The sequence below is a fragment of the Scyliorhinus canicula genome, chromosome 5, assembly GCF_902713615.1.
Source record: "Scyliorhinus canicula chromosome 5, sScyCan1.1, whole genome shotgun sequence".
In the NCBI taxonomy this organism is placed as follows: Eukaryota; Metazoa; Chordata; class Chondrichthyes; order Carcharhiniformes; family Scyliorhinidae; genus Scyliorhinus; species Scyliorhinus canicula.
In genome coordinates this window covers 225550229-225569589 of record NC_052150.1, presented here as the reverse complement: position 1 = coordinate 225569589, position 19361 = coordinate 225550229, and the positions used below count along the sequence as shown (strand labels likewise).

General features: G+C 48.9%; 1 protein-coding gene across 7 annotated transcripts in view; it reads right to left on the bottom strand.

Moving 5' to 3' along the window:
• LOC119966628 overlaps positions 1–19361 on the bottom strand; it is a 292892-nt gene that overhangs the window by 243647 nt on the left and 29884 nt on the right. For 5 of the 7 annotated variants that reach the window (XM_038798634.1, XM_038798636.1, XM_038798639.1 and 2 more), the window contains exons 3-6: positions 8968–9006; positions 4223–4285; positions 3049–3105; positions 723–779 (exon numbers count right to left, since the gene is read on the bottom strand). In XM_038798634.1, coding sequence (XP_038654562.1) covers positions 723–779; positions 3049–3105; positions 4223–4285; positions 8968–9006 — 216 coding nt within the window. The remainder of the gene's footprint in view (positions 1–722; positions 780–3048; positions 3106–4222; positions 4286–8967; positions 9007–19361) is intronic. The other 2 variants (XM_038798641.1, XM_038798640.1) reach the window with 2 other exon arrangements.

The following is a 19361-nucleotide window of genomic DNA, read 5'->3' as shown; positions in this document are numbered from 1 at the left end:
AAGTTGGACCTTGTGGGGTTCTGGGGTCACATTGGGGGCTCGAGAGATCGGGGCACCGGTTAAAGTTATGGAGCTCCTCAGTGCAGAAAATTAAGGTAAATCAGCATCAGAGCGACCTTCCCCACCGAGACCTGAAAAAAATAACAGAGTTCCGATCGACAGCAGGGCCTAGTGTCGGGAAACACCCTATTGGGCCCACCCACAATGGGACTCTGTGTGGGTGAATACCGGTCGGATATCACCCAAAAAGCTGGTGGGAAACACCCCACCAAACCCACCCAAAAGAACACATCGAAGGTTTTTGGTTGAATTCCGCCCATCATCTTACTTTTACGATGTTTTGATTGCGCCTCTGTCTGCTGGTCTTGTGAATCAGGACTTTAAAAATATGACTGCAGCAGTCGCACACATATTAACCCAGACTTTTGATCCTGACTGCATCAAATCCCTGTAACAAAATGTGGAGCTGAGATTCCTACATTCATTGGGGAGGAGAGAGAGAGGATCGGCCATGATCATATTGAAGGGCGGAGCAGGCTCATAGGGCCGAATGGCCTAATACTGCTCCTAGTTTTTATGTTCCTATGATTCTAATCCTTGGCTCGGTTACCAAGGGCCATGGGAACAAGATCTCTCATGTTCTTTACTGGGAGCCCTTTCACACTATCAGCACGGAGCAATGTCAACAGACTAACTCATTTCAAAAAGCTCAATGATCTTACCTGCACACTGTCCCCTGGCTGTGATGTGAATTGGGGCATTGAACATGTTTTCTGCCTCTGATATTAAAGATTAAAGAATTTAGATCAAACCTTACACATGTCAACACTGCAATTCAAAATATTCCCGCCTGAATCTATGTGCTCCTTATGGATCGTATTTACAAATGTGTTTTGCACGACTTATCTTGAACCGGAACAGATACTGGGGAATTAACCATGGTTCTTGACCCCAATCCGGGATCAATTACATCAGTGACCTCAGGTTAACTCTGGTGGTGCAGTGGTTGTCTGGAATCCCTCTCCTCAGCTAGCTGCCACGTTAGCCATGATTTACTCTGATCTCAATGTCTTTTCCAGCTTTTGGTACAGTTGGAGGACTCGTGGTCTTCAGGAAGAGTAGGCCGGCGTTAGGAAGTAGCGATTAGCTTTAATTGCGCCAATCTCACACGAACCTGACCCTGTGCCAGGCGTACAGCCACTGGGCAACTCATTTATCGCTGGCTTTCAAGCCACAGTGACAGAAATTAGACTTCATTACTTCAATCGAGTAGGAGGTAATGCAGTATCATAATATTCATCGCTGTGAATCGGTTATTAAAATCTCCCTTTATGTGGTTAAGTGTATGACCCGGAAGCCAATGGCCGGCACCTTGTACTGGTGCAACCGAGCAATGTCTGCCACACATAAAGCATAATTCGAGGCAATATTATTGTGATTCACGTCCTCCAGAGGAGGGAATGGGGGTTGCTTTGCTCATTTAAATGTCATAAACTGTTGAAAAGGAACCAAACTCTGAGTCAATCACAAGCCACAGAATTCTGACCACTGCTGAGAGAATCAGCATGAGACAGCCCCTTACAATGACTTCATTCCGGTTTTGACCTGATTCCCCCATGGTTCAATGTAATAGTGCAGCCTTACAGTACGGGTCAGGAGCGTGCCTGAGCTCAGCGCGCAGCATCCAGCCCAGTGGGTACAGCTGCTGACAACGTTCACACTCTGGCTGATGAGCAGCAGGTTACATTAAAACGACACAGCTCTCAGCCAATGAGCATCTCCAACAAGAGAAAACAAATCATGTTCCGGTGACGTTCAATATCGTTACCAGGGCTGAAACACCATCAACATCCTGGGTTCCCAGGTAATTATGGTCCACAGGCATCTCTCCATGTTAGAGAGAGGCAAGTGGTAATATAGCATGAGGGGCTCAACCTCACATTCAACATGGGGAAGGCAAAGAGGCAGCTCTCCATAAACTACCAGAGCCAGTACAGGGGTTGAACCCTGTAGCGAATCAGCAGCACCAATAGCATTTCTCCTCAGAGAATCATGAAATTGACAGTGTATAAGGAGGCCATTCGGCCCATTGAGTCGGTATTGGCCCTTGGAAAGAGCACCCTAGTTAAGCCTACATCTCCACCCCATCCCCGTAACCCAGTAACCTCACCTAACATTTTTTTGTATACTGAGGGCAATTTATCATCGCCAATCCACCTAACCTGCACATCTTTGGACTGTGGGAGTGTGGTAGTCGGTATTAGGAGTATTACGGTACCTAGGTTGGAGGTACCTGATGCTGTAAGGTCATTGGTGTTGGAGGTACCTGATACTGTAAGATCATTGGTGAAGCCTGCCTGCTGTTCCGCCCAGTAAGACGGAGTATAAGAGTCTGTGTTTCCCTAGCTGCTGCATTCTGTACCTGCGCTGCTGGGGGGAAACATCTAATTCAATAAAGTCTTCAATTGTCCTACAATCCCGCTTTGGGAGTTATTGATCGTGCATCAGGGAGGAAACCGGAGCACCCAGAGGAACCCGTGCAGACACGGAGAGAATGTGCAGACTCCGAACAGACCCAAGCTGGGAATCGAATCTCGGACTCTGGAGCTGTGAAGCAACAGTGCTAACCGCTGTGCTAATATGCCGTCCTTTATTTGGCTGCAGGAGGGAATCTCAACCGATGGGTGTAGATGGTTCACGGTGACAGTGAGATGCTTATTATCAGGCTGCTTGCTCAGGTCAAGCTCAGCTTACCCACTGGGGGCGCACTATAAAATTAGGAGAATTATTACAGGAAATCCTGTTTCACATTTTGAATTTTTAAAAAGCCGTGAAGTTTTTTTCAATCACTGAGGGTGAAATTAGTTTTCATCCTTTGTGTGAAATGGCCTCACCGTGACCCACCTGTCAGCTGAGCAACGAGCCCGAGCTTCTATTGCTCTGATTGTTCTTTACTGGGAGCCCGTTCTTTACTGGGAGCCCTTTCACACTATCAGCACGGAGCAATGTCAACAGACTAGCTCATTTCAAAAAGCTCAATGATCTTACCTGCAATCTGTCCCCTGGCTGTGATGTGAATTGGGGCATTGAACATGTTTGCTGCATCTGATATTAAAGATTAAAGAATTTAGATCAAACCTTACACATGTCAACACTGCAATTCAAAATATTCCCGCCTGAATCTATGTGCTCCTTATGGATCGTATTTACAAAAGTGTTTTGCACGACTTATCTTGAACCGGAACAGATACTGGGGAATTAACCATGGTTCTTGACCCCAATCCGGGATCAATTACATCAGTGACCTCAGGTTAACTCTGCTGGTGCAGTGGTTGTCTGGAATCCCTCTCCTCAGCCAGCTGCCACGTTAGCCATGATTTACACTGATCTCAATGTCTTTTCCAGCTTTTGGTACAGTTGGAGGACTCGTGGTCTTCAGGAAGAGTAGGCCGGCGTTAGGAAGTAGCGATTAGCTTTAACTGCACCAATCTCACACGAACCTGACCCTGTGCCAGGCGTACAGACACTGGGCAACTCATTTATCGCTGGCTTTCAAGCCACAGTGACAGAAATGAGACTTCATTACTTCAATCGAGTAGGAGGTAATCCAGTATCATGATATTCATCGCTGTGAATCGGTTATTAAAATCTCAGGTAATTATGGTCCACAGGCATCTCTCCATGTTAGAGAGAGGCAAGTGGTAATATAGCATGAGGGGCTCAACCTCACATTAAACATGAGCAAAGCCAAGAGGCAGCTCTCCATAAACTACCAGAGCCAGTACAGGGATTAAACCCTGTCGAGAATCAGCAGCACCAACAGGATTTCTCCTCATTCTTTACTTGGCTTTAGAAGGGAATCTTAACCTATGGGTGTCGATGGTTCACGGTGACAGAGAGATGCTTATTATCAGGCTGCTTGCTCAGGTCAAGCTCAGCTTACCCACTGGGGGCCTCACTATAAAATTAGAAGGAGAATTATGACAGAAAATCCTGTTTCACAATTTGAATTTTTAAAAAGCCGTGAAGTTTTTTTCAATCACTGAGGGTGAAATTAGTTTTCATCCTTTGTGCGAAATGGCCTCACCGTGACCCACCTGTCAGCTGAGCAACGAGCCCGAGCTTCTATTGCACTGATTGGATATACTGGGAGCCCTTTCACCCTATCAGCACGGAGCTATGTCGACAGACTAGCTCATTTCAAAAAGCTCAAAGATCTTACCTGCAATCTGTCCCCCGGCTGTGATGTGAATTGGGGCATTGCTTGAGAACATGTTTTCCGCATCTGATGTTAAAGATTAAAGAATTCAACAAACAGAGAACAAAGAACAATACAGCACAGGAACAGGCCCTTCGGCCCTCCAAGCCTGCCCTATCACGTGTCCTATCTAGACCAACCGCCTGTATCCTTCTATACCCGGTCTGTTCATGTGCCTATCCAGAGAAGTCTTAAAGGTCACTAACGTATCTGCCTCAACCACCTCACTTGGCAATACATTCCAGGCCACCACCCTCTGTGTAAAAACTTCCCCCTCACATCTCTACTGAACCTTTCCCCCCCTCACCTTGAACCTGTACCCCCTTGTAATTGTCATTTCCGCCCTGGGAAAAAGCCTCGAGCTGTTCACCCTATCTATACCCCTAATAATTTCATAAACTTCTATCAGGTCGCCCGTCAGCCTCCGTCTCTCTCGGGAGAACAATCCCAGTTTATTCAATCTCTCCTCACATAGCTAAAACCCTCCATACCAGGCAACACCCCGGTAAATCTTTTCTGTACTCTCTCCAAAGCCTCCCCGTCCTTCTGGTAGTGCGGTGACCAGAATTGGACACAGTATTCCAAATGTGGCCTGACCAACGTTCTATATAACTGTAACTTAATTTTCGAGCTTTTATACTCGATACCCCGTCCGATGAAGGCAAGTATGTCATATACTTTCTTTACCACCAAGAGTGCCCCCACGGCACAGGCTGGCCCTCAGATCCCCCCCCCCCCCCCGCAGCCCCCCCCCCTCAAAGGACTCTGCAAGCCGCCCTCAAAGCCAGGTCTCGCCGGTATGGACCTTGTCTAATCCACGCCGGCAGGACTGGCTGAAAACGGGTGGCCGCTCGGCCCATCGTGGCCTGGAGAATTGCTGGGGAGGCCGCTGCCAACGGCCCCGACCGGCGCGATCCCCGCCCCCACCCAAAAAACAGCGCCGGAAAATTCGGCAGCCGGTGCCGGAGCGGCGGGGTGGGATTCACGCCGCCCCCCCGATGATTCTCCGACCCGGCGGGGTGTCGGACAATCCCTCGCCCTGAGAATCTTTTCCAACAATTTCACTATCACGGACGTCAAGATCACTGGCCTAGAATTACCCGGATTATCCTTGCAACCCTTCTTAAATAATGGTACAACATTGGCTATCCTCCAATCCTCTGAGATTCTCACATGTGGCCAATGAGGACACAAAGGTTTCGGTCAGAGACCCAGCGATTTCATCTCTTTCCTCCCTCATCAATCTGGGATAGATGCCATCTGGCCCTGGGGATTTGTCTATCTTAATGCTTTTTAACACACCGAATACTTCCTCCCTCGTAATAACGACCTGTTCTAAAGTGTTTACACATCCTCTAACACCACCAATCAATGTGTCCTTCTCATTTGTGAATACCGATGCAAAATATTCATTAAGGACCTCACCTACTTCCTCTGGTTCTATACTTAATTTCCCTCCTTTGTCCTTGAGTGGACCAACTCTTTCTCGAGCTACCCTCTTGTTCCTAATATACACATAAAATGCCTTGGGATTCTCCTTAATCCTCTCTGCCAAGGACCCCGTTTGCCCTCCGAACTCCCTGCTTGAGCTCTTTTCTACTTTCCTTGTATCCATCAAGTGCTTTATCTGTTTTTAGTTACCTGTACCTCACATATGCATCTTTTTTCTTTTTGACAAGATTCTCAATTTCCCTGGTCATCCATGGTTCCCAAATCCTGCCATTCCTGTCCTTCAGTTTTACCGGCAGATGCCTGTCTTGCACTCCCATCAACTCCTCCTGAAAAGACTCCCACATGCCAAATGTGGATTTACCCTCAAACAGCCTCTCCCAAATGACAGCCTCCAAATCCCTGCCTAATCTGGTTGTAGTTAGCCTTCCCCCAATTTAACACCTTACCCGAGGACAACACTCGTCCTGTTCCATGAGTCTCCGAAAGCTTACGGAATTGTGGTCACTCTTCGCCGCATGTTCTCCCACTACAACGTTGATGACCTAGCCAGGCTTGTACCCTAGTACTAGGCCCAATATAGCCCCCGCTCTAGTTGGACTATCCATATATTGTTCCAAAATACCTTCTTGGACACACTTAACAAATTCCTCACCATTCAGACCCCTAGCCCTGAGGGATGTCCAGTCAATATGAGGAAAATTAAAGTCTCCCACTACAACAACTCTATTCTTCCTAAATCTATCCAGAATCTACTTACATATCTGTTCCTTAACATCCTGTGGGCTGTTGGGAGGCCTGTAGCACACCCTCATCATAGTGCCTGCCCCCTTCCTGTTTCTGAGCTCTACCCACTTGATTACTTGATTTTTCCATGGTGTCCTCCCTCTGTACAGCTGGAATATGTTCCCTAACCAGTATTGCAACTCCCCACATCTTTTACCTTCCTCCCGGTCTCATCCAAAACACCTATAGCCTGTAATATTTAGCTGCCAGTCCTGTCCCTTTTTTAACCAAGTCTCCATTGCAGCAACCACATCCAAGTTCCGTGTGTGAATCAAGGCTTTCAGTTCATCTGCCTTACCAGTTATACTCCGTGCATTGAAGCAGATACACTCCAGACCTCCAGTCCGAGTTTGACCTTCCCCAGCCTACCCTTCCTCTTAGCCAGCCTGGCCCTGGTACCATGCTCATCCCCAGTCTCTACACTTGCTGGCTTACTGTTCTGATTCCCACCAACCCCCCCCCCCCCCCCCCTTGCCATATTAGTTTAAACCCACCCGAACCATACTAGGAAACCTCCCAGCCAGGATATTGGTGCCCCTCCAGTCCAGGTGTAACCCGTCCTTCTTGTACAGGGTCCACCTTCCCTGGAAGACATCCCAGTGATCCAAAAAACTGAAGCCCTCCCTCCCGCACCAGTTCTTTAGCCACGTATTCAACTGCACTATATCCCTGTTGCTAGCCTTGCTAGTACGTGGCACGGGGAGTAATCCTGAGATTACTACCCTCGAGGTCCTGCTTTTTAATCTTCTACCTAACTCCCTAAATTGCCGTTGCAGGAGCTCGCTACTCTTTCTGCCAATGTCATCCATACCAATGTGGACAACGACCTCTGTCTGACTTCCCTCCTGTTTTAGGATGTTTTGTACCCGCTCAGATACATCCAGGACCTTGGCACCAGGGAAGCAAACTACCATCCTCGAGTCCTTTTTGTGGCCACAGAAGCGCCTACCTGTGCCCCTGACTATTGAATCCCCTACCACTATTGTTTTTCTACACTTTGTACCCCCGTCTGTGCAGCAGGGCTAGTCGCCTTCGCTCTGGCCACTGCTGCTGCTGTCCCCTGGTGGACCTTCCCCATCATCAGTATCCAAAACGGCATACTTGTTCGATAGGGCGACAGCCATAGGGGACCCCTTCACTGTCTGCCTACCCCATCTGGCAGTCACCCATCTACCTTCCTGTACCTTGGGTGTGACCACATCTCTGAAGCTAATTCAGATCAAACATTCCATGTCAAAACTTTATTCCAAAATACTCCTGCCTGACTCAAGGCGCTCCTTATGGATCGTATTTACGAAATTTGTTTTGCACAACATATCTTGAACCGTAATAGACGCGGGGGAATTAACTACACTTCCTGAACCCAAACCGTGATGAAATTACATCAATTATCACAGGATGCCTCTGCTAGTGTGGTGGGAAGGGTTTATCACAGGACCTATCAAATCACTTCCACTCTGCTGTGGAAATTGGAGACTTCAATGCGAATTCCTGCTTTCTGGAAAATGGACACTTTTTCCATTTCGGTTGAAATGGCCGCTTCAAATGTGGCATCTGCACAGCTTTTTATTCAACACTGAACTGCACGGCAGGGCAGGAGGTCTAATGTAGCTCCCACATACATCGCTCAACATCTCATGACTGACGAGAGACAGGGGGTTGATTCAGGGGAAGGTGCAGCTTGACTTTGTGGAGAATGGGGGGGGGCAGTCAGGGGAGATGGGGTCAGTTGGACGAGATGGGAGGACGGGTCAGTGGTGATGGGGTTGACTCGAGGATGATGGGGGAGAATTGAGTGAGATGGAGGGCGAGTCAGGGGGTAATTGCAGAGATCAGGGGGCTATTTTGAGGAGACAATGGGAAGGTGGCGAGTCAAAGGAGATGGAGTTTGAGTTGAGAGGGACCGAGAGCGAGTGGTCTTAAAGCTCAGCAAGGGTGGCCCTGCCAGTGATGACCAAAGTGGCAATGGATCTTGAGGGCACCACAGCACTTAAACATGGGCAAGGCAAAGAAGCAGTTCTCTCCATAAACTACCAGAGCCAGTACAGGGGTTAAACCCTGTCGAGAATCAGCAGCATCAGTAGAATTTCTCCTCATTCTTTACTTGGCTTCAGAAGGGAATCTTAACCTATGGTTCGCGGTGACAGTGAGATGCTTATTATCAGGCTGCTTGCTCAGGTCAAGTTCAGCTTACCCACTGGGGGCCTCACTATAAAATTAGAAGGAGAATTATGACAGAAAATCCTGTTTCACAATTTGAATTTTTAAAAAGCCGTGAAGTTTTTTTCAATCACTGAGGGTGAAATTAGTTTTCATCCTTTGTGCGAAATGGCCTCACCGTGACCCACCTGTCAGCTGAGCAACGAGCCCGAGCTTCTATTGCTCTGATTGTTCTTTACTGGGAGCCCTTTCACACTATCAGCACGGAGCAATGTCGACAGACTAGCTCATTTCAAAAAGCTCAATGATCTTACCTGCCATCTGTCTCCTGGCTGAGTGACTGGATCCCGGTTCTGAATTTAAAGATGAAAGAATTCAGGTGAAACAAACATGTCAAATTCGGAATTCAGAATATTCATCCCTCAGTCCAGGCGAATCTTGTGGACTTAGCTTATATTGTTGCTCTCCTCCACATATCTTTAACCAGGAACAGCAATAAGGACCTCAACCCTGCGTTTGTTTTTATTCGTTCATGGGATGGAATCCATAGAATCCCTGCAATGCAGAAGGAGGCCATTCGGCCCCAAAGGTCCGCACATACCCACCGAAAGTGCACCCTCTCTAGGGCCACTCCTCAGCTCTATCCCCGCAACCCCATAACCCCACCTCACCTGCACATATTTGGAGACGAAGGGTCAACTCTTTAACCTGGCCAATCCACCCAACCTGCACATCTTTGGACTGTGGGAGGAAACCGGAGCACCCGGAGGAAACCCACACGGACATGGAGAGAACGTGCAGACTCTGCACAGACAGTGACCCAAGCCGGGAATCGAACCTGGGACCCTGGAGCTGTGAAGCAACTGTGCTAATTGTGACTCCGCGCAGACAGTCACCCATGGTCAGCCTGGGTCCCTGGCAGTGTGAGGCAGCAGTGATAACCACTGTGCCACCGCCCAGATGTGGGCATCATTGCCACTGGGTGCTTTGCTCGGCCATTCCAGAGGGCAATGTTAAGAATCAACCACATTGCTGTGGATCTGTCGTCAAATATAGGCCAGACTTCCTTCCTTATTAACAAACAGGTGTGTTCTTAAGACAATTGATAATGATTTCATGGTCATCATTAGACTTTAATTCCAGCCAATTATAACTATCTGCTGTAGTGGGATTCGAACCCGGGTGCCCCAGGCATTCGCCTGCGTCTCAGAATTACTAATCCAGTGACAATGCCACTATGACACTGCCTCCCCCAATCCATTGTGGCAGCAGCATTTACAGTTAGACATCTTTGACGTGTTGCCTGAGAGGTGATTTCCTGTCTGTCTAACTAAATGATGTTGTCTGGAGGGTTGTTCTGTGAAGCAAATGTTACCTGTGTAACTGCAATCTTGTGTGTTTAACTCCAAAATTACTGTCTGATTACCACAAGGCAACCTTGCTGGTACAGAGGGAAAGATACGTCACAGGACTTTGCAAACTTACTTCCACTCAGCCGTGCACATGCAAGTCTTCAAAACAAAACTCTGCTTTCTGGAAAACAGACACTTTTTGTTTTGTTTGGAATGGCTGCTTCTGTAGAAGTGGATTTCATTTGGAACTTCGCTGATAGGGTTAATATAACAGTTCTGAAAAGCTCTGTGAAAGAGATGTCAACAGGTCAAGGGATGAAATAAAGGGAGTGTGTCTGACCGTATCTGTAAAAGCAAAGATGTCAGAAGGTTATGGGATGGAATATAGGGAGTGTGGCATTGGTACTAATTAATGTTCTGACCCGTATCTGTAAAAGCAGAGAGGTCAAAAAGGCAAAGAATGGAATGAATGGGAACCGTTACTTTATTGCAGAGATAAACATAATTAAGCTCGTTTGACCAGTTGGAACAATTAAACATTGAAATGTAAGGGGGACTGTCTTTGGAGTGAGTTGAGCCATATGGCCATGGGATACAAAAACCTTTGTATTAATATTGATAGTGACTTGTGCTAATGATTATGTCAAAAATAACCTCCCGACCTCGAAGAATAATTCCATATACGTACATGGTTCTGATCTACGATCGCCGCACATGCCGGTGGAACCACCGGTGCATTAATAAGGACAGGGTACAAATTTTACCATCAAGGACTACTCACCCCTACAGTGAGTTGAGCCATATGGCCATGGGATACAAAAACCTTTGTATTAATATTGATAGTGACTTGTGCTAATGATTATGTCAAAAATAACCTCCCGACCTCGAAGAATAATTCCATATATGTACATGTTCTGGATCCTTGCAAAATCATAGGTGTATGTAGGAATTTAAAGGGACCACCTCTAAGCTGTGATTGTATAAAGATACCGTCCATATTTTGGACTTTGGCACTTCTCGAAGGTGGTTACCCGACTGCTTAGAGATTTGTCCCGGCCGTAAATAAACGAATATTCGTTACTGACGTGTTCGAGTGTTTTACTTCTGGACTGACGATCAGATACGTGAAAGCGCAATTCACATTTGGTGGCCCGTACGGGGATCTCCAGAGGGGTCTGCGCAACTAACCGGCGTAATCGACTGAGCTCGTTCAAAGTAGAGGACGAATTTGGCCCCCAACGTGAGTAAAAATTTCTTTTCCACCTTGGTATTCGCCTACTACTAGTTTGATCGTTGCTCAGCCTTGCCGTTGGTTTGTCGAGAAGCCTCTGCGAGATCCAGGTCAGTCCAGCGAACCCGTTTTAAAGAGGGTAAGTGAGTGAACCCTGTGGTTATCGTCTCTAGGGGCAGCCTGGGACTGCCGCCGTGATTCCAGGCAGCGTTCGCTGGAGTTACGGGCGGGGTTGCCAGGACTGCTGGGGGCAGCCTGAGGAGCCGCCGTGATTCCAGGCAGCGTTCGCTGGAGTTACGGGCGGGGTTCTCAGGATTGCTAGGGGACGGTTAACGGGCTGTGGGCAGCCTGGGACTGCCGCCGTGATTCCAGGCAGCGTTCGCTGGAGTTACGGGCGGGGTTGCCAGGACTGCTAGAGGCAGCCTGAGGAGCCGCTGTGATTCCAGGCAGCGTTCGCTGGAGTTACGGGCGGGGTTCTCAGGATTGCTAGGGGACGGTTAACGGGCTGTGGGCAGCCTGGGACTGCCGCCGTGATTCCAGGCAGCGTTCGCTGGAGTTACGGGCGGGGTTGCCAGGACTGCTAGAGGCAGCCTGAGGAGCCGCTGTGATTCCAGGCAGCGTTCGCTGGAGTTACGGGCGGGGTTCTCAGGATTGCTAGGGGACGGTTAGCGGGCTGTGGGCTCCGGACGGGACTGCCGCCGTGATTCCAGGCAGCGTTCTCTGGAAGTTACGGGCGGGGTTCTCGGAGCCTATCCCCCGGTGTAACCCATACCTTCACTGAAGAATTTTACCTACTTACCCCTTAATAGCATTGGTGTCCTGGGTCCTGTGTTATTAAGGAAGTAAAGTAAGCTAATAACCACTTAAAATCTGGTCTTCTTGAGTTGAATTAGCTGTTTAAACTCGGCTGCTTTCCTTGTCTTTCTCCAGCAGGCTGTGTCTCTCTCTCTCTCTCTCTCTCTCTCTCTCCTGTTGCTGTTGCAGAGTGCTGGTGCTTCTGCTCCCTGGGTTTATATTCTCTTTCGAAGAGTTATTAAGTTTTAACGACTGTATTGTATATGGGCTTGTTTCACTTTGATAGTTTAAAAGTATCTTTGATGTAAACATCTTACTACAACTAATTATTCATTTCAGGCATATCGTCTCCTCTCAGATCTGATTTTAAAAAATGCTTTTGTTTCAATAGTTAACTTTTATTTCTGTGGTTTCAAATCGTTTAATTTTCCAATTGTCCCCAGTTCATAACTTTGCCTTTGATTTTGACTTAAATGATGTTTCTCGTAGCCAGGTCATCTCCAATTTTCTTTTAATTAACTTGATGTTTGTAGAATTTTACCCCTTAAATTGACACTAAATTCGACTGAGCATCTTCCATTCTTTCCAGCTGTTTACTAAGAGAGTTTATTTCAGTTAAGGTGTGAAACTTTGCTCTTAGCTGTATGCTAAAATTTAACTTGGTTGTGACTTGAAAGACTTGCCTGTTTTAAACATTCATCACTTAATGCAATTGAAACTCTCATCCATGCTTTTTCAGATGCTTTCTGAGATAGTTACATTCCATGAAGGTGTGAGCCATTGTTTTAGCTTACCACATGAAGCCTGTGTGTCTGCTGAGGCCTGCTTGTGAGCAAGTATCTGCATTTTATAACCCTGCTCTTTGCAGCTGCTATTAACCTTTTGTGGGATCTTTCCCTGTACCCTCTCAAACCAGATCAGTACCGCCTCGTACAGGACTTACGTGCTATCAATTCTATTGTTCAACCTCTCCACGCCCTTGTTCCTAACCCTGCTCATATTCTCGCCCAGGTCCCTGCAGATGCACTATTTTTTTCCCTTGTAGACCTCCAGCATGCCTTTTTCGCTCTGCCACTCGATCCATCATGCCAGTATCTCTTTGCATTCACTTATAATGGCCAACAATATACTTGGACACGGTTGCCTCAAGGTTTTATTCACTCTCCCACTCTTTTCTCCCGCTGTCTCCAACGCCAACTACAATCCCTCTCCTTCTCCCAGGGCTCCACTCTTGTTCAGTACGTCGACGATCTCTTGATCGCTAACCCGACTGAGGAGGGATGTCGGGCCGATACTCAACTTTTACTCAATTTTCTGGCTTCCCTTGGTTACATTGTCTCTCCCTTGAAGGTTACGATTGCTCAGCCTACTGTTAAGTTCCTAGGTGTTAGGATATCTGCCACCTCTCGTTCCTTAGATCCAGACCGGATCCGCCCTATCTGCGATTTCCCACCCCCAACGACGGCCAAGCAGCTCCGTCAGTGGCTCGGCATGGTCAATTATTGCCGTCAGTGGATCCCGAATATTACTCTGGATTCCCGCCTCCTTACCCCCTACACCAATGAACCCGGTACTTTTTCCTTGTCCCCGGAAGCCGCACTGGCCTTTAACCGCCTCAAGGAGGCACTCCTCCAGGCCCCTGCCCTTGGTCGACCCTTATATGATCGCCCTTTTCAGCTCTATTGCACAGTCCTTGCCGACTGCGCCACAGCTGTCCTGACCCAACGCCACGGCGACCGCTGTCGCCCGGTTGCATACTACTCCTCTAAACTCGATCCGGTAGCCCTTGGCTATCCTATCTGTACCCAAATTCTTGCAGCTATCTACAGCAGCCTGCAATCGGCTGCTAATATTACCCTCCAACAAGATATCACTGTCTATAGTTCCCATTCTGTTACGGCCCTTTTGGGACAGCTACAGACTCAGCATCTCACGATGGCTCGTCAGAACAAATATGAGATTGCTCTCCTTAATAACCCGAAAGTCCAGTTTGCCCACTGCACCACTATCAACCCTGCTGACTTTTTGACGCATCCTCCCACAGACATGCTCGACCCAACTCATGACTGTCTGCAACTGTTGCAGGAAGTCTCCTCGGTTCGAGACGACCTCTCCGATATACCCATCCCGAGTGCAGATTGTTCCTTTTTCACCGATGGAAGTTCTTCCGTCGGCGAAAGGGGGGATAGACAATCTGGCTATGCAATCATCGATCAAGACGGTGATGGAAAAACAGAGGATTTCTAACCTCCACTGGTACACCCATCTCACACCAGCAGTTAGTAACCCAGTTATTGCAGGCCCTTATGCTCCCAGACAAGATAGCGGTGATAAAATGCGCAGCGCATACAAAAGGCACAGGACTGGTGGAAACGGGCAACAGGAGAGCGGACGAGAAGGCAAAAGAAATTTCTAAATCTGGCAAACTAATGGTGCCTAGAATGATGAGGCAGACTAAAACCCCCTCGGGAAAGTCCCCCTCTGAAAAACCTATGCCAACCATTGCTGACATAACCCAAATGCAGGAGGACGCTCCTGCAACTGCTGTAAATATGTGGAAAAACTTAGGATGTATATATGATATCGAAAATAAGCTGTGGGTCACCCCGGTAGGACAAACATGTATGACCGATGCATTAGCAGCCTGGGTGACCGAATGTGTACACTTTGCAACTCACTGTGGAGCTCGTGCCACAGGGGACATATTGTTAAAAAGCTGGTGGCACCCACGACTGCAAGAAATGGCCCAACAAATTAGCAGTCGGTGCCTAATCTGTCAACAGCACAACCCCGGTAAGGCCGTCCCCTGTGATCCTGGCACAACCCCCTTACCTGAGGGTCCATTTGAGACCCTGCAAATGGATTACATTGAGTTGGAAAGATGTCAATGCTATAAATATGTGTTAGTCATTGTGGACACTTTTAGCAAATGGATCGAGGCCTACCCGACTACGGATAACAAGGCCTCGACAGTAGTTAAGGTGTTAATGCGAGAAATTGTTCCGCGATTTGGAATTCCAGCCCGGCTGAGCTCTGACAATGGTCCCCACTTCATAGGTCAGATCAATAAGGAATTCTGTGCTCTGCTAGGAATAAAGCAACAGTTTCATTGTGCCTACAGACCACAAGCCGCTGGAGTGGTGGAAAGGGCTAATCAGACTCTAAAGACTAAACTCGCTAAACTACAAGCAGACACTGGGGCCACTTGGCTCAAACTCCTGCCTTTAGCACTCTTCCAGCTACGTGCCACCCCCGCAGGAAAAACTCGCCTAAGCCCAGCGGAAATACTATATGGCAGACCCTTTCGAACGCCTTGGGACAGCAGTGTTCCACGGAATGTTCAATTCCATTACATGACTACCGAGATGGCTAATTATAGAACATAGAACATAGAACAGTACAGCACAGAACAGGCCCTTCGGCCCTCAATGTTGTGCCGAACAATGATCACCCCACTTAAACCCACGTAACCCGTATCCCAACAATCCCCCCATTAACCTTACACTACGGGCAATTTAGCATGGCCAATCCACCTAACCCGCACATCTTTGGACTGTGGGAGGAAACCGGAGCACCCGGAGGAAACCCACGCACACACGGGGAGGACGTGCAGACTCCACACAGACAGTGACCCAGCCGGGAATCGAACCTGGGACCCTGGAGCTGTGAAGCATTGATGCTAACCACCATGCTACCGTGAGGCCCGTGATTATATATTAACACTAACTAGAATTTTGAAAGGATTACACTCCCGAGTTCGTGCCACCCAGGAAGAAGTCCCCTCCATTACTCATGACGTCTCCATCAACCCTGGGGATTATGTCCTAATTCGAAATTGGACACGTAAAGGTTTGGAACCTCGATGGGAGGGTCCCCTACAGGTTCTACTCACTACCCCCACTGCAGTAAAAGTGGAGGGCCGGAACGCATGGGTACATATGCACCATTGTAAGTTAATTAAGTATCCATGATGTTCTAAACTTTTCCTTTAAGTCCTAGGAACACGAGTACCAGGATGAAGTCCCTCTTCACCGTCACAATACTCGCCACCCTGCTCTCTCTCGCTGCATCCAGAAGAAGGAGATGCCCGTATGGAAGCCGACGTCCACCCCTGTGCCGAGAAGGAACCCCACGATGTGGAACAACGACAGATCTCCGATGGATCACCACGGCTATCAAAACCTGCCCAACCACCGTTCATCCCGACGACCAGAAGCCCCGATTCCGGACTACATACACCTATGATTTTGCAAGGATCCAGAACATGTACATATATGGAATTATTCTTCGAGGTCGGGAGGTTATTTTTGACATAATCATTAGCACAAGTCACTATCAATATTAATACAAAGGTTTTTGTATCCCATGGCCATATGGCTCAACTCACTCCAAAGACAGTCCCCCTTACATTTCAATGTTTAATTGTTCCAACTGGTCAAACGAGCTTAATTATGTTTATCTCTGCAATAAAGTAACGGTTCCCATTCATTCCATTCTTTGCCTTTTTGACCTCTCTGCTTTTACAGATACGGGTCAGAACATTAATTAGTACCAATGCCACACTCCCTATATTCCATCCCATAACCTTCTGACATCTTTGCTTTTACAGATACGGTCAGACACACTCCCTTTATTTCATCCCTTGACCTGTTGACATCTCTTTCACAGAGCTTTTCAGAACTGTTATATTAACCCTATCAGCGAAGTTCCAAATGAAATCCACTTCTACACTTCGATGTGGTCCCTTGACAGCTTTTGCTCCCCCATGACCGATATGCAGCCAAGGAGGTTTCACAGAAACACCACCCACTCAGCATCTATCCTTAAATGTCCTTTTGCTCTTTCATCTTCGAGTCCTTGTCCTCAGCACTTCTTTGAACTGAACTGCCCCTTCAGATAAAAATCTTTCATGTTCTTCCAATTGCGCCCAACTTTGGGTCAAATAAAATTTGATAACCTATCCTTCTCGAGTTGCGGCCTTTTCCAAGTTGTAAAACCTTTTACTCACCTGTGAAATTTAAAATAGGAAGGCGGGTTATTATTTGAATGGGTGTAAGTTGAGAGAGGTGGATACTCAGCGAGACGTGGGGCGGGATTCTGCGAAAACCGGTGGGGCGGGCAATTGGTGCGCGAAGGAGAGGCGTGAACCACTCCGTCATCGGCCCGCCCTGAAGGTGCAGAATGCTCCAGAAACGAGGGTGGGATTCTGCGACCCAACCCCTCCGCCGCCGGCCTAGCCCCCAGACGTGCGGAGGATTCCGTTCTTGGCGCCAGAGTCGGGCCATCCCGCTGATAGCGGGAGAATCCCGCCCTAAAGCTCTCGCCCGGCACTATCTCTTCAGCCATGCATTCATCTGCTCCCCTATTCCTATCCTCACTGTATTGTTTGTAGCCAGAGATCACTAAGACACAGGTCATTGTCCAATGGAGCCTTAATACCGGCTCCTGGCCCAACTGTTTGTGAGATGGCCATTCACTGAGATCTTTGCATTCCAGAAGGAAAGTCCAGGATCTTTGAAACCACTCAAGATACATGGTTGTGCAGTCCCAACCTTTCCAATCTTCTTGGGATCTTCCACTCTTTCCAATGTTTTTACTTTGCGAGCTTCCTGAAGTGTTAGATTGAAACCATTGTTCCGAAATTGTCAGACATTGGTCAATTCTGTGATGACACTTGGTTCTGCAGTGCCAAAATGGTCACTCTATTGGTCAGTTAGGGCAGGCATTGTCAAACTCGAGGGCGCGACCCACCCGCGGGCGGGTGTCGGGAGGGTCGCGGAGCCGTCCGTTACGGCAGTCCCGATCACGCAAATCTGTGCGCGACAGCCGCAGCGGCCGGCTGCAAGCGGCCTTCATAATGGCTGCAAACATGTCAATAAAATGCGGCCGCACTGCGCATGCGCGCCAGATCGTCTGTGTACATGCGCATAGTTGTGCGCATGCGCACCGATGATCCAGCACGCATGCGCAGTGCGGCTGCTTTTTTATTAAACGGCTGCAGCTTTTTGCTTTACAAATTCAGGGAGGTTTTATTCATTTAATTTTTTTTCCATTTTTTTTTACAAGTTCGGGGGGGGGGGGTTTATTTGATAAAATTTTACAGGAAAAATATTCAGAACTTTGGACAGATGGAGACTCCATACTTTCCAACACCGGAAGGCTTCACCTTCATCCAACAGGTTCCATTGGAGGAGCGTGTACGAGGGCCAAAGGGACAAAAAAAACATTTCCTCCATTTTTGTCAGCAGCAAACAAGGTGAGAGAAAATGGTGGGCCGCAAAGGTCGGCCGGCGTGGGCCGCAAAGGTCGGCCGGCGTGGGCCGCAAAGGTCGGCCGGCGTGGGTCGCAAAGGTCGGCCGGCGTGGGTCGCAAAGGTCGGCCGGCGTGGGTCGCAAAGGTCGGCTGCTGTGGGTCACAAAGGTCGGCCGGCGTGGGTCACAAAGGTCGGCCGGCGTGGGTCGCAAAGGTCGGCCGGCGTGGGTCGCAAAGGTCGGCTGCTGTGGGTCACAAAGGTCGGCCGGCGTGGGTCACAAAGGTCGGCCGGCGTGGGTCGCAAAGGTCGGCCGGCGTGGGTTGCAAAGGTCGGCCGCTGTGGGCCGCGAAGGTCGGCTGGCATGGGTCACAAAGGTCGGCCGGTGTGGGTCGCAAAGGTCGGCCGGCGTGGGTCACAAAGGTCGGCCGGTGTGGACCGCAAAGGTCAGCCGGCGTGGGTCACAAAGGTCGGCCGGCGTGGGTCGCAAAGGTCAGCCGTCGTGGGCCACAAAGGTCGGCTGGTGTGGGCCGCAAAGGTCAGCTGGTGTGGGTCGCAAAGGTCGGCTGGCATGGGTCGCAAAGGTTGGCCGGCGTGGGTCGCAAAGGTCGGCCGGCGTGGGTCGCAAAGGTCGGCCGGCGTGGGTCGCAAAGGTCGACCGGCGTGGGTCGCAAAGGTCGGCCGGCGTGGGTTGCAAAGGTCGGCCGGCGTGGGTTGCAAAGGTCGGCCGGCGTGGGTTGCAAAGGTCGGCCGGCGTGGGTTGCAAAGGTCGGCCGGCGTGGGTTGCAAAGGTCGGCCGGCGTGGGTTGCAAAGGTCGGCCGGCGTGGGTTGCAAAGGTCGGCCGGCGTGGGTCGCAAAGGTCGGCCGGTTGGTAAAAATGGATTCCCGGAGAAAAGGTTTGAAGAACATTGAGTTAGGGTATTGCTTCCCTTGGACTATATCCCCACGTCGTTGTGAAAACTGTGGTGTTTTACGCCAGAAGAACTGGCGTCAAAAGCCCACAGATTCTCAGCCCTGCAGGGGGCTAGCAGGGAGCCGTCATCAAGCTCACAGCTCCAGCTGCAGATACGGCCCCCTGC